Source organism: Brassica napus, chromosome C8, assembly GCF_020379485.1.
Source record: "Brassica napus cultivar Da-Ae chromosome C8, Da-Ae, whole genome shotgun sequence".
NCBI lineage: Eukaryota > Viridiplantae > Streptophyta > Magnoliopsida > Brassicales > Brassicaceae > Brassica > Brassica napus.
This window is the reverse complement of record NC_063451.1, coordinates 36,172,600-36,188,737: the sequence shown is the minus strand read 5'-3', so window position 1 is coordinate 36,188,737 and position 16,138 is coordinate 36,172,600. Positions and strand designations below refer to the sequence as shown.

The 16,138-nt window shown below is 34.2% G+C and overlaps 1 protein-coding gene across 1 annotated transcript; it reads right to left on the bottom strand.

Moving 5' to 3' along the window:
* Positions 1-14,327: 14,327 nt before the first annotated feature.
* On the bottom strand, positions 14,328-15,413 carry LOC106363449. Its single transcript, XM_013803186.1, has one exon. It carries the CDS (start codon positions 15,411-15,413, stop codon positions 14,328-14,330), a length of 1,086 nt encoding a protein of 361 aa, XP_013658640.1.
* Between the last annotated feature and the right edge of the window lie 725 nt (positions 15,414-16,138).

Sequence of the window (16,138 nt, the reverse complement as noted above, 5' to 3'; positions counted from 1 at the left end):
ACTCCACGCATGCGCGCGGGTTATCATCTAGTGTTAAATATTTCACATGTAAATAGGTTTTGTAGAGAAAAGAAAATTTATTTTAAAAATGATGACATAGGTTTACTCACCTCGGAAACACGACTAGTTTTTCTTCTTCCTTTTTGAGAAAAAGGTACATATTAATTACATGCAAATAGTGAGATAACATCCACCATGGATATGTTACTGGTTCATTACCTTATCGACTTCGAGACAAAGAATCTCAGAATACAACATAATAATAATTGAGTTGTCTTGTTTTTACGGAACTCTAATTTCCTATGCATTTTGTCTTCATTTGTTGGGGGATGGGATACATGTTCTTGGTCCATTATGTTGGCCGCAATAAAATTAATGCAGTTGTTATATTTCATGATCCGAAAATAAAGTGATTCATAGAATCTCGGCGTCATGACTCATGATAATGTAATTGTACGAGTGAAGATAGAAACATTAAAACAACGTTTCTCTAACAACAATGAAACATTATGTTAACATCTTTGATACGAAATTATGGTTCATTAGAAATAAAATAGTACAAAATATTTTAACATGTCCTCCAACAACAATGACACAGATATTAACGACAAAATCAATAATCATACAGACTGATGAAACAGATGTGAACTTCATCTGTAATATTTTGGCTTTACCTCTGGCTCACCTTCGTATACAATCCCTGCAATGATTTTTAAAGAAAACAACATCAGAGTATATTTAACTAGACAGACTCTGAATAACTAGAGTTTGAGAACAATTTAATTTTTACAATGGTGGTGTGTATGGTTGCTCCAGTGGTCATGCTAAAGGTCTGATCAAGAACTAGCTCAACGTTTAAGCGCTGGAGAATGACCGTCAATGCCACAACTGCCTCCTCAACGCAAACTGATTACCTACACATTTTCTAGGCCTCCACTAAACGTTATGAATTAGATGACAAACAAAGCATCAACTATAATATATAATTTCTTTTTAATTATATAAAGTAAAGAATATTTATCATATATTTATATATAATTAATATATATATATATATAATCAATATATATATATACTATTGTATAACTTTTTACCTTTAACCTTTCCTAGCAAATATAAAACTTGAACGATCTATTATATATTAATTGAGAAACATTACGATTTCTTTTTATCACTAGGATTATTCTTATAATCATTAGAAGATAGGTTGGTCCATCTAATTATATAATAATTTTTTTATTAAACTGATCATAAATTCATTATTAATGTTATTTATTATTTCCTTATATATATATATATATATATTACTATTATATAACTTTTTACCTTTAACCTTTCCTAGCAAATATAAAACTTCATTCGATCTCTTATATATTAATTGAAAAACATTATGACTTCTTTTTATCACTAGGATTATTCTTAGAATCATTAGAAAATAGGTTGGTCCATCTAATTATATAATAATCTTTTATTAAACTAACCCTAAATTCATTATTAATGTTATTTATTATTTCCTTAAATAAAAGTTACGGAATTATCTAATGTGGCTAAAGTATATATAACAATTAATGCTTTTGAATAATAAAAATTTGATAAAAATTAGTGTATCTTCTATTATATTTGTTTAATTTTAAATTATTAAAATATATTAAATAACCACATTAACCATATAATAAAATTTAGATTCATGTATATGTTATATTTTTAATTTTTTAAGTGATCCATCGTTTAAAATTTTTTTATGATAAAATACAAATTATTACAAAATAATATAAGTAAAAAAATCTAATTTTATTAATTATTAATATTAAAAGATATATATATATATATATATATATATATATATATATATCATTTTAAATTAAACTATATACCATATAAAATACATAAAATATTTTAATTTCGAAATTTACTTTGAACAATTTTTTTTTTGATAAAAGCTTTGAGCAAACATTGACAACTTAATTTTTTTTAAAAAAATATAAATTACTAAAACTATTAATTCCACAATGAAAAATTTGTTATCAGTAATTTAAATTTTTTGCTATAAAAGATACAAATGATCAAAAAATCATATTAGTAGAAAGCATCATTTAATAGACGCTAATATTAAAATATATTATATATATTAATATCATTTAAATTTAATTATACATAAAATAGAAAAAAATATTGTTTGAATTAATAAAATTGATTTATATGTTCGCACCAATTATATATATATGCAATAGTTACTGACTTTTAATTATTCAATATATATTTATTATTCCATAATATTTAAAAACATATAATACATAAAATAATTTATATATATATAATGCTCATTCCGCGCAAGGCGATGATCTTAATCTATATTATATGAAAAAGAAATACAAAGGTAATAAATCAATTATTCTTACAGTAAATTATTATGGCCCTGTTATAATTATATTATATATTGTTTTACTTTATATAAACTTTATATATATTTATCAAAGTTATTTTACTATATAAAAGAGTAAATAAGAAGAAGCATACCAAATCCAAGAGAGAAAGGATGATATTATTATAGTTCAAATGGGGCGAAGTAAAATGATCGTATTATAACCTCTTATATAGGCAGAGAATTCGACAAATATTACTGTGAGTATTAATGGTATGAGCTTCATCTCCATTTCCTTACAAACCCTCTTGACTTTTGTAATACTCCCCCTTGGAGACTGTCGTCATTAATATTTCTTGTATTGCATTTTAGTTGACTCGTTAAAAACATTTCTTGGAAAATCCAGTAGAAAAAAATCATAGCAAGGTAAAAAGAGTACATCTCAGAAGATTCCAATCGAATAAACGATCGTTGCAAGTCTTGTTGATGACGCATTCCAATGTTGTAAACATGTTTTCTGAATTTCGTAGGTTGTAATGACTTTGTAAAGAGATCCGCATCATTTTCACAAGATCGAACATATCTCACTTCAATTTTTTTATTCTTCTCGAGTTCTTGGGTATATGTGAAGAACTTTGGTGGAATATACTTGGTTCGGTCACTTTTGAGGTATCCTTCTTTTATTTGGGCGACACACGCTGCATTGTCTTCGTATAAGATGATTGGTTTTGGACTGATGTATATTCCACTACTTGAATGGATGTGTTGACTTATTGATCTAAGCCAAACACACTTTTTAGTTGCTTTGTGGAGAGAAATTGTTTCAGCGTGGTTGGAGGAAGTGGCTACTAGTGTTTTCTTCTGAGAGAGCCATGATATAGCAGTTCCTCCAACTGTGAAAACACATCCTGTTTGTGATCGAACTTCTATTAGAGTCAGATAAATATCATGCATCTGCAAAGCCTACCATTTCTCCGTTAGTGCTTTTAGGATAAAATAATCCTAAATCAATCGTTCTTTGAAGGTAACGAAAGACATGTTTGATCCCATTCCAATGTCTTTGCGTAGGAGATGAACTGAATTTTGCCAAAAGATTAACGGCAAATGATATATCAGGCCGAAAATACAATTAACAAGATACATAAGTGCTCCTATTGCACTTAGATATGGCACTTCAGGGCAAGTATCTCCTCATTTTTTCATGTGGTCGAAAATGATCATTTTCAACATTAAGTGATCTGACGACCATAGGAGTGCTAAGTGGACTTGATTTGTCCATGTTGAATTGCTTCAACACTCTTTTCGTATATGTAGACTGGTGTACAAATATACCCTTTTGGGAATGCTCAATTTGTAGGCCAAAACAATACTTTGTCTGTCCGAGATCTTTCATCTCAAATTCTCCTTTTAAATAATCAGATGCCTTTTGTATTTCTTCTTTAGTCCCAATAATATTTAGGTCATCAACATATACGGCAATGATAACAAATCCAGATGATGTTTTCTTGATGAAAACACGTGGGCATATAAGAATGTTTACATATCCTTCTTTAGTTAGATGTTCATTGAGGCGATTATATCACATGCGCCCAGACTGTTTTAAACCGTATAATGATCTTTGCAATTTTATTGCACATAACTATTTAGGTTTAAAACTTAATGGTTCTGGCATTTTATATCCTTCAAGGATTCTCATATAAATATCAATGTCCAAAGATCCATATAAGTATACTGTCACAACGTCCATTAGACGCATCTCTAGATTTTGATTAGCCGCAAGACTCATCAAAAATCTAAATGTGATTGCATCCATAACATGAGAATATGTTTCTTCATAATTGATCTCATGTCTTTGAGAAAAACCTTGAGCTACAAGACGAGCCTTATATCTCATAACTTCGTTTTTCTCTCGTTTCCGAAAAAAAACCATTTGTACCCAACTGGTCTCAGAGCTTTAGGTGTGACTATAATAGGACCAAATACCTCTCGTTTGTTAAGCGTATCAAATTCGACTTGTATTGCATCTTTCTATTTTATCCAATCATGTCTCTTTTGACATTCCGAGATAGATTTTGGTTCAAGGTCATCACTCTCTTCATATATTTCCTTTGAAACAAAGTATGAGAAAAAACCATCAACACCATTCACTTTGTTTCGATTCCAAATTTTTCTATTATGAATGTAATTAATAGAAATCTCATGACTTTCTTCAGAATCATGATGTTCAACATTGTCATCAACCTTTTTGTTCATCTCTTCCAACTTCTCTGCTATATCAGAATGATTTTGTTTCTCTGTCTCCTTTTGTTTTCTAGGATTCTTATCCTTAAACCAATAGGTCTACCATGCTTCAAGTGTATTTTAGACTCTCGTGTATTATCTTCTATTCCATGTTCATGTGACATTTCTACACAAGTAGGAGCATTTGCAGCCGGTATATGTAATTTTGTAACCAATTTGGTGTCTGCAAAAGCATCAGGTAGTTGATTGGCGATGCTTTGAAAGTGCATAATTTGACATACCTCTAATTCCGACTGTTTTGTAGGCTGATCAAGGTGTAGCAAAGTTGGTACACACCATTTGATATATTTTCCTACTTGTTTATTTTCTCCCCTAGAACTGGGAATACTTTTTCATCAAAGTGGCAATCAGAAAAACATGCCGTAAATACGTCACCAGTTTGTGGTTCTATGTATCATATAACTGATGGAGAATCACAACCAACATATACCCCTAATCTTCTTTGAGGTCCCATATTTGTACGTTGGGGAGGTGCAATCGGCACATATACAGCGCAACCAAATATCCTTAAATGAGAAATATTTGGTTCTCGTCTAAATGCTAATTGTATTAGAGAGTATTTTTGATATGCACTTGGTCTCACCCGAATCAGTGCTTTTGCATGCAAAATAGCATGTCTCCACACATAAGTTGGGAGTTTAGATCTCATGATCAATGGCCTCGCAATCAGTTGGAGACGTTTAATTAATGATTCAGCCAAACCATGAACATGAGCGACACGATATTCAACATCAATTTCAGTTACCATACAATAATCATTGAATGCTTGGGAGGAAAATTCACCAGCGGTTGTCCAGTCTAACTCTCTTTATCGGATAATCAGGAAACTGAGTTCTTAGTTTGATTATCTGAGATAAAAATCTTTCAAATACCACATTTCGAGAGGACAATAGACAAACGTGTGACCATCTACTCGATGCGTCGATCATCACCATAAAATAATAGAATAGTCCACATGGTGGATGTATAGGTCCACAAATATCGCCTTGAGTTCATTCAAGAAACTTTGGTAACTCCTTATCTAATTTGTTTGGTGATGGTCTTATAATCAACTTTCCAAGAGAACACGCAATACATGTCATTTTATTCATTTGATAAACTTATTGGGGTTTTAATGAATAACCATGTGAGTTCTTGATGATTTTTCGCATCATTGTGGTGTCTGGGTGACCAAGGCGATCACGCCATATGTAAAATCGTCATAATTTTCCTTAATTACCAAATGTGATTCGATGGCACTTATATATGTATGATGCAGACCAGAAGGAAATTTTGGTAGTTTTTCCAACATTTTTTGTTTTTCCGATTTCTCAAGAGTAGTATACATATACTTCTTTCCATTCTCAGTTGCAGACTGAGTGTCAAATCCTTGAAGATATATGTCTTTAAAACTCAACAAATTCCTTTTAGAATTTGGAGAAAATAATGCATTATTTATCGAGAATTTTGTACCGTTGGGTAACATAAAATGGGCTTTACCAATCCCTTCAATCAAGTCTGCAGGATCTGATATTGTGTTAAAAGTGATATTTGTCGGTTTTATTTCAGAAAAATATTTTATGTGCTTCAGAATAGTATGTGTTGTTCCACTATCTTGTATACAAATATCTCTAGCATTGATCTTGGTTGGTGTTCCATTTGTAATGTCCATTTCTGAGACAAACAAAAAGAATTAAAATAAGATTATATTATTCATACAATATTATACATCATTATCATTATCATTAGCCAACATTAATCACATAACAATTATACATAAGTAGGTGAATAATACACAATAATTATACATTAATCTTCCACAAACAACAATTATTTATGGTATAATTGTGGAATTTCAAGAGTCACATGATGGGCATTTAAGCTTCCGTGATAGCGGTCTCCTCGAAATCATTCACAACGTCAAACGCATCGAGTTGCGTGTACCATCATAATGTTCCGCAAAGTTTGCTTCTTTTTCTTTCCCTTTGACAGGCTCCTTGTATAAAGCGCAAAAGTGTGCAGGGGTATGACATAAACGAGATCAATGTTCCTTAGTACCGCATCTGAAACAAGCTTCTTCTCACTTCTGGGAGGTATTTCTTTGGTGTTCTTTTCCCTTAGGGGATTGCTCAGAGCAGACCCACTGGAATGACTTCCTATCTTGTGGATTGTACTTTCGTCCACGTCCACGGTAGTTTTGGACCGTGACCCCGAAAAGCCTTATTTTTCTTTATTGGTTTCTTCGCATCTAATGCGTTTGCTTCAGGAAACGGTTTAGAACCAGTTGGACGAGTCATGTGATTCTTGATCAGAAGCTCGTTGTTCTTTTCTGTTATGAAAAGTGCCACAATCAGATCCGAAAATTTGGTATATCCCCGCAACATGTACTGTTGTTGCAGGGTGATGTGGCTCTTGTGAAATGTGGTGTATGTCTTCTCAAGCATTTGAGATTCGGTGATCGCTTCACCACAATATCTCAATTTGGCCACAATTCCTAACACAACAGAATTGTAATTCATCACTTTGTCAGAATCTTGGAATCTCATCAATTGTAATTCATCCCGAGCAAGTGGAAATGTTATGTCTTTTCGATGATCAAAACGATCTTCCAGAGACTTTCATAGCTCTTTTGGATCTCTCATGTTGGCATAGTCATAAATAATGCTTTCATCAAGGTGTCTTCTAAGGAAGATCACCGATTTAGCCTTTTCTTGAGGCGTTGAAGTATTATTCTCTTTAACAGTCTCGGATAAACCAAAAGATTCAAGATGAAGTTTGACATTTGTAACCCATGAGATGTAGTTGGTATCGGTGATGTTTAGAGAGGAAAATTGGAGCTTCTCCATATTCGCCATTGGATTTCTAAAATCAAAATAATAATAAATAACATAATTATAAATAAAATCTCATTAAAATACGCGAGGTACATGCATAAGTAGTGCGATTACAAGTAATAAAAATGTATAAAACATCAAATGAAAATATACACATTTTCTTCAGGAGAGAATTCTCCAGCGATTAAATTATAAAAAGTAACCGCTAAAAATCCTGTTATTAAAACAAAGAACAGGTTGAGCATTTTTAATGAATGTTTTGAAGATTAATATTTGGAGAGATGTGAAAATGAAATGAAAGGATTGCAAGTGTATTTAAAGATTTTAAAAACACTATTCATTAGCCATTTAAAAAGTAATTTTTTTAATATTATTGAAATTTATTTATGACCGTTGGAAGTAAAAACATAAGATAAAAATTAATCATAAACTATCAGTGAGAAATTATAAATTTTATCAGTTTAAACTTAGATATAAATATCCTTCTTAAATATATTTAGTTATATATGGTGATAAAATTATTCGTGAAATTTGAAAATAAAAATATTAAGGTGATCAAATCTGTAAAATAATAAATCATGATAATAGAGTCAATTGTAAAATAACAAATTAAAATTTTAGGTGGTATACCGGCCATTATGGTGCCTTAAGCAATCACTATAAAATTAGTAATAAGAAGCGGGGTGGCAGAACCGCACTCCTGTAATCATAAACTTAACAAATAAAAATAGAGGTCCTATTCCGAACATAATAATGAAAAGAAAGAATTTTAATAGTAGAGTGATCGTGCTGATAACGTGTTATAATTATATTATATATATTTTTATTTTATATTAAGTTTATATATATATTTATAAAAGTTATTTTACTCGTACATATATAAAAGAGAAAATAAGAAGAAGCATGCCAAATACAAGAGAGAAATGATGTTATTATTATAGTTGGCGAAGTAAAATTATCATATTACAACTTATATATGCAGAGAATTTGACAAATATCACCTGTGCATGGGTTCCATCTCCATTTCCTTACTAAACCCCCTTGACTTTTGTAAAAGGCCCAGTATTATTGAAGTCTTGAAGAAGCCCAATTTTCTTATACTTTCTAAACCCAAAATTGATGGGAACAGATAGAGCCACAAAAAGTATTACACAAGGCACGACTCATCTTTGGATCAATTTACTTGTATAGACTCGTATATGGTCCTGCCCGACCTCTACGACAAAGCAGGTGTAACACATGCTTCCTATTTTTTCCAAAGTTTTTTTTTTGGTAAAAATTTTCTCCAAAGTTTTCAGTAATTCCTTTTCCTTTGATTATTATCTGAATAAATTGACTTGACGAAGGTGGAAGTCCGGGAATTTTGAGCCTCTTATTTTTTTTGTTATTGTTGAAAATTATTAACTTCTAAGCCCATAAGATTATTTTTGTTTCTAACCCTAAGCAAAAATTATTGTCTCCAAAGTCCGGCATTGTATGAATATATCAAGAAAAATAGGCAAATATATATATATATATATATGTGTGTGTGTGTGTATATATACATATTAGGCCTTTTATAAACTTAAAATTAGGATAAAAATCTCTATATTTCTTTTCCTTTTTTTTTGAAAAAATCTCTATGTCATCTGCCTTTTTCAATGTATATTTTTGCGATCATATGCTAGGTGTTACTCGTTAGTCATCCCAACAAAATATTTGTTTTATTTTATTTGTACCTACTAGGCAAAAGAACTTCTTAGACATAGGTAAACTCAGCATTTTCCATGCAGTTTCTAAGACATAGATAGTCTTATTGCTATTTTTTTTTGAATCAATGTTTTGAAATCCATGAGCATCAACAACGCGAAAATAACAATTACATAACCTAAGGGATTAGTCTACACTTTTGTTATGTTTTTCTTCTTCTTTTTCGATCTAAATGTCAACGTGAACTCTAATACATATGTTATGTTGAATTGCTAAAATAAATTAGTTTCATCTTCGTTAGCAAATATCTTTTCATCTTTGAACTACACCACCAAAAAAAATCAAATTAAACGTGTCATGAACAAGCAGTTGTCTACGTACCTTTAGGCGGGGACAAGACTGTAATACCCGACCATTTACGGTTAATGGGTCTTCCACGTCTGTTTATTCGGTTCATGAGTTCTGCTCCGTCCGACGGGCAGCACATTAATTTTTGAAACTGGTTTGTTTTGTGTAATGAGCTTCCACTCACTACATAATCTTTTTCCGTGTTTTAACCTCACTCGTATGATATCGTGAATCAATTCTCAATAGTTCATCCATCTTCTTACTACTATAGCTCAAACATACTTAACTTTAGAGATTTTTTGAATGTGTGACCGAAAAAGTAAATACATTTTGGTGACATAAGTAGCCAAATCAGTTCTATTTAACTTTTCACTCTATGCCATTGTTACAATTCTCTCATTCTCAAAAATGCAACGTCTTTTTTGAACCCCAATATCGTCACACATGTTAATGTGACCCATGTAAAATTCCACACTCGTCAGGATTTGGTTCTGATATCACATATAATGCTCTGACCATCAGCATTTAATGGGTCTTATACGCCTGCTCACTCGGTCCATGGACCCATTTTGTACAATGGGTGGTACGTTAATTTTTTGAAACTCGGAAATTTTGTTTATTGTAATGATCATATGATATTTTTCTTTGTTTTCGCCTTACTCGGACGATATTGTAAATTACGTTCTGATAGGTCATCCATGATTTTACTACTATAACTCAAACAAGTTTAGAAATTTTTTGTGGATGTGGGAGAAATTATTTGTAGATGTGTGGCCAGAAAAATAAGTGTAGTTTATTGATATATATACATAATAAAATCAATTTTATTAAAAAAGTTATTATAATATAACACAAACCGAAAAGGTACAAAAGTAATAAAAGGTTAACAGACCCCAACGGTGTTCCCCGTGAGTGACCTTAACGTTTACGTACAACCTTCTTAGATACGCTCATTGACTTCATACTTTGGCCAGATGCTTGACCTTGTCGTATTTTTTACACTGATATCATAATCTATAATTATAAAATTGTTTTCGTTTCGACGAAGTTAAAGAAACTGAAAATAGCATAAAGCTTTCCAATCTTGGAGGATCTGAAAGTGCTCGAGGATCATACGTAGACAATCTCCTGCGCTCCCTCCCACGTCAACTAAATGCTCCACAGATTTAAAACCATCATAGCCGTCCAATATTAGCTTTCATGAACATCACCGATACTCCGGATATCGCCTTCTGCATGAGATGAGACCGTTCATCTCCTCGCATTTTCCATACTGCACGTATGCCGTCTCGCCGTTTGCTTTAACTTACGGTATTAGCATATATCATCTTATATATACCGTTGGTTTAGTCTCCTTTAGCTAACCAGTGGTTTAGTAGTGGTTTGGTTTCCTTTTGCCTAAACCACTTATGTATAAATACATACTCTTGGTATGCTTTCTACGGTTAATGAGAAAGATTATTTCATCATCTCCTTTTCTTTAATATGGTATACTCTTAGGAGCTTTACCTTGTCATCTTGATCGAGCAATGGGTTGTTCAACTTGTCCTACACCTGATGCAACAGTGTCTGTCGAACCAGTAGTGGTACTAGGTTGCAAAGGAATAACATGAACCACAGGAGAGGGAATGACAGGAATCACAGGATCACATTGTGCAGGTAAAGTTGTAATAGGATCCAAAGAAACAGGAGTAGACATAGGTAAAACAGTTTCTGTAAACAAAGAATTATCAAAAGGTTGTGTAGATTTATCCTTAAAAGGAAAAATTGTTTCATGGAAAGTAACATTGCGAGAAACAAAAATTTGATTATTATCTATATCTAACACTTTATATCCTTTATAACCTGATGAATATCCAAGAAAAATGCAAGAAGAAGCTCTTGGAGTGAATTTATTTCGATCTTTAGCATATGTAGATGCATAGCACAAGCAACCAAATGAGCGAAGAAATTTATAATCTGGTGCCTTTTTACACAAAACTTCATATGGAGAAAGCTTATTAAGAAGTAAAGATGGAGTTCTATTTATCAAGAAAACAACGGTTAAGACACAATCACTCCAGTAAGCAAGAGGAATGTTTGATTGAAAAAGTAAAGCACGAGCAACATTAAGTAAATGCTGATGCTTTCGTTCTACAACCAAGTTTTGCTGAGGTGTGTATGCACATGAGAATTGGTGAATGATGCCATGATCTTTAATCAGTTGTGGAAATGCAGGAGCATTGTCACTACGAACCGTTTTAACATCAAAACCATATTGAGTTTTAACATGTTTAAGAAAAGTAGGAAAGATAGAACCAACGTCACTTTTATTTCTCATCATATAAATCCAGGTAACTCTAGTACAATTGATATCTTGCATATTTGCATTGTTTTAAGATACCATTTTGTACATAATGATCATATAGATTAGGATTTTAGCATCTTTAGGATCCATTTTGCATTCATATGTCTTAATCAGGTAATGGAGTATCCTATGGAGCAATCAGGGGTGTTTAGAAGCATTGTGATCCAAAAAGAGATGAAGAATGGAGATTGATCAATCATAAGGCGATCGACGCGGGTAGCAGCACCCCGAGTCCACTGACCCGCGTCACCGAAAGATCAACTCGAGAATCCACGTGGGAAGGATCACGCGGGGTCGAGTACCCGCTCGCACGGGCTAGAAGAATCATCGCTGTCCGACGCGGGGAAGGCGACGCGGGTGATCCCCATCTTCCCCTACCCGTATTGCCGAAGTTTTTGCTGAGGAGTCACGCGGGTGAAGCAGCGCGGGATCACTCACCCGCTCGCACGAAGAAAGAGCATCGTCGAAGGTCCAACGCGGGGAGGATGACGCGGGTTGGTGTCGATCGTCTCAACCCGTGTCACGAAGAGAAGGAATCGATAGCGTCACGCGGGACGGAGCCACGCGGGATCGCCTACCCGCCCGCATGACGGAGAAGTCTCGACGACGGTCCGACGCGGGTTGGCTGACGCGGGATGTGCCCGTCCATTTCTACCCGCGTCGACGCATTATCTTATTCAAAATGTTAATGTTTTTTAAGGGTTTTTAAGACTTTTTAATGAAAACCATTAGGTTTTCCAAAGACATATAAATACTCTTGTAATCCTAAAGTTAGGGGATCTTGTTTTTCTCTCTAATCACAAAGAACTTTTAGGTGAAAGATCTTATCTTGATCATTTTCTCTTGTGATTGCTTGATTATTGGGATCACTAATCATGATTAGCACCAAATCATCATTGATTCTTGGGCTCATCATGAAGAGTAGTGAGTAGTCATCTTTGGATTCATGAGTTAGGGAGACTAAGGATGATTAAGCTAGATCTAAGGTGTTTTAGTATAGATCCATCTTGTTCCTTGCTAGTAGAGTGCTTTTAATGCAACTCTAGAGTTGACCTCTCTAAAGTTGAGCTCTAGGCATTTCATGTCTGAAAGGTGTTTGATGAAATGCTTGAACCAACTCTCCTAAGCTTTTAACATTATTTACCAAAGAGATTTGTTGTTAAAGGTGTTAAGATGGCTAGTAGACTTGAGATTAATGATTACTTAGATAACATTCAACCAAAGAGATTTGATGCTTGAGTTATCTTAGTAAATGAACATTCATCTAGAGATAGAGTTTGTTTAAGATGGTGTCTAGGTTTAAGGTAGATAGATTGGTTGAAAGCTAACACCTTTAGATTGAAACTTGATCACCCAAGGTCAATTCCTTTAGCCCATGAGTTCTCTTATCTCATAAGAAAGAAAGCTTTGTCCTTTATTGCAATTTAGTAGCATTCTAGTTCAAAAATTATCTCACCAATTGACAGCACTTAGATTAAGCATGGTCTTGCATTCCCTTTGCTTTAGAATCACTTAGAACTGGTTTGACATCCTTTATTCTACAACATTTGATTAGGAGCCTTGAAACTCCTATCATCAACAATCATCAACAATTGTAAAGAAATATCTATACCCATCAACAGACTCAACAGAAAACGGTCCCCATGTATCTAAATGTATCAAATCAAACGGAGACAGACAAATGTTTATGTGATATGTAAGGAAAATTATTTTGTTTAGCCAAAGGGCATACATGACAATGATCTAGACTCGATTTAGACATAGAAATATCGGGAATATGTTGCAATTTGGTAAGAGACGGGTGACCCAAACGTTGGTGCCAAATATTGCCATCTACCAAAGATCCACTGTAAGCAGTACGAGGAATGGCAACTATGGGTGCCAGAATGTACAAATTGTTGACTAGAAGTCCTCTACCAATCATCAAGCCTCGAGTATGGTCCTGAATAAAGCAATCATGAGGATAAAAGTGAGCAGAACAATCATCATATTGCAACAGAGAACTAACACTGATCAAGTTAAAGCGAAATGATGGAACATGTAAAACATTATGCAAAATCAATGTATCAGTTATGCGAATGGTTCATGTATGAGTAATGGCAACCCTAATACCATCCGGAAATGACACTGTCACACCCTGCACAGGAAAAGTCTCACTAAACATTGTCAATTGAGAACAAACATGGGTAGTAGCCCCGCTATCTATTATCCAACTATCACTAGAGAGTATATTGGAAAGAGAAGAGAGACATTGATGTTGAAAGGTGAGAATATTATGATGAAAACGTAGGCTAGAAGATGGAAAAGGAAATGAGACAGTACCAGATGAAGATTGAGGATCCAGAAAACCCTGTGCAGTAATAGTAGCCATGGGGAATGAAGATGTAGGCGAAGTATCCATAACAGGTGAGACATTTGTCACAGGAAGACGAGCATGAGAAGAGAGTTGACTGATCAAAGATTGCACTTATTCTGTACTGAACTGACTCAAATCCAAAGTATTCACCGGAGGACAAGTCACAGCATTAGCAACAGCATTCTTCGGATAATAGTTCTGAGAACTCTGAGACCCATGAGAAACCTGAGATGAACGAGTTCCAGATTGAAAGTTTCCTCTAGCTTGAGATGCTGATGATTGAGCAGAACGGTTGTGTAGTTTATGACCCGGAGGATAACCATTCAGTTTGTAACACGTATGGTACGTATGACCAGAACGACCGCAATGAGTACAAACTATCTTGTTATATGGACGAGGTTGAGTAGCATAAGCAGCATTCTCCATTGGGCCAGTATAATAGCCATTATCATAAGCATCAGAGGCAGCAGTGGTCTGAAAAACAGCATGCTCCACTTTCACTGAAGGCTTAAGATTCTTCTGTCTTTCATCTTGAGAAACCATATTGAAAACCTCATCTATCATCGGTATAGGATTTAACATCAAGATGTGACACCTTGTTTGCTCATAGGCTTCATTTAAACCCATAAGGAACATCGTAACACGGCTTATTTGCTGTAATCTCTCCCAAAGCATAGCTGCATTACACTCACAATGCCCACAAGTACAAACTGGCAACTCCACATAGTTTTTATACTCCTCCCATAAAGTCATAAGCTCAGTATAATACATACTTACATCCATAGAACCTTGCTGAATCAAGCTAAGACGTTGCTCTATCTCATAGACTCGTGGTGCATCGTCTTGCTTAAAATGAGCCAAAAGATTTTTCCAAATCGCCTCAGCCGTGGACATGAACAAAAGACTCCGGCCAATCTTCTTGGAAACAGAATTGAGAAGCCACGTCGCAACCATATCATTGCATCTCGACCACGATCCAGCATCACGATCAGTAGGCAATGGTTTAGGAATTGTACCGTCGATGAAGCCAAGTTTGTTGCGAGCGTTCAAAGCCATTCGCATTGATCGTCGCCAAGAGTGAAACTTAGATCCAGAAGTCAATCGATCAGATACAAGCACTAAACCAGCATGATCAGTAGAATGAAGAAAATATGGATTCTTGTACTGATCCGTAGTAGTACGATCGAGATTTGCCATATTTGCGGAAGCAAGAATGAGAAAGAAAGCGAACTCAGGAGCTGAAAGATCGAAGGAATCGAAGATAATCCAGCAAGAACGAGCTCAGAAACGAACTCCAATCAGCTCAATCGAAGAACGACGAAACAGAGAACAAACGAAACGAATCCAAGAAACTCAAGCAGAAGAATCACGAAGTGAGTACAGAGATCAGAGAGATACTGTGAAATCGAAATGCTCATGATGTGAAGAAAAGCTCGAGTAACATAATCAATGGAGGATCCATTTTGGCTCTGATACCATATATGTGTCCGATGTGGGACATCTAATATACGGCTCCGTCCCCTGTTCCACCACCGCCTTGTGAACAAGAGGCAAAGCTCGCATCAATGCCTCCTGATGGTGTTGGAGGACGTAAGCTGCGTAGGAGAGACCATTGGAGTCGGTAACAAGCGTTCTTCCGACGTCGGTTAGAGTATTTCCTCTCATTGAGGTGTTCGGAGAAGACTCTGTAGCTTGTGAGCATACATAGTCAGTGTCGTCTTATAAATTTTAATGGCCTTAGGGCTTAGGCCAAACATAAAATCGAGACCTTTTTTTAAATTTTTTTTATTGCATTTCTTTAAACTGAAGCAAAAAAAACATTGTGGTATTAAAAGAAAAAAATGGGCATTTAAGTGTAAATTAGGTTTTGTTGTAAGAAAAATTAAGAACGGAGAAGTTTTTTAAAAACTTTTTTTTTTTAA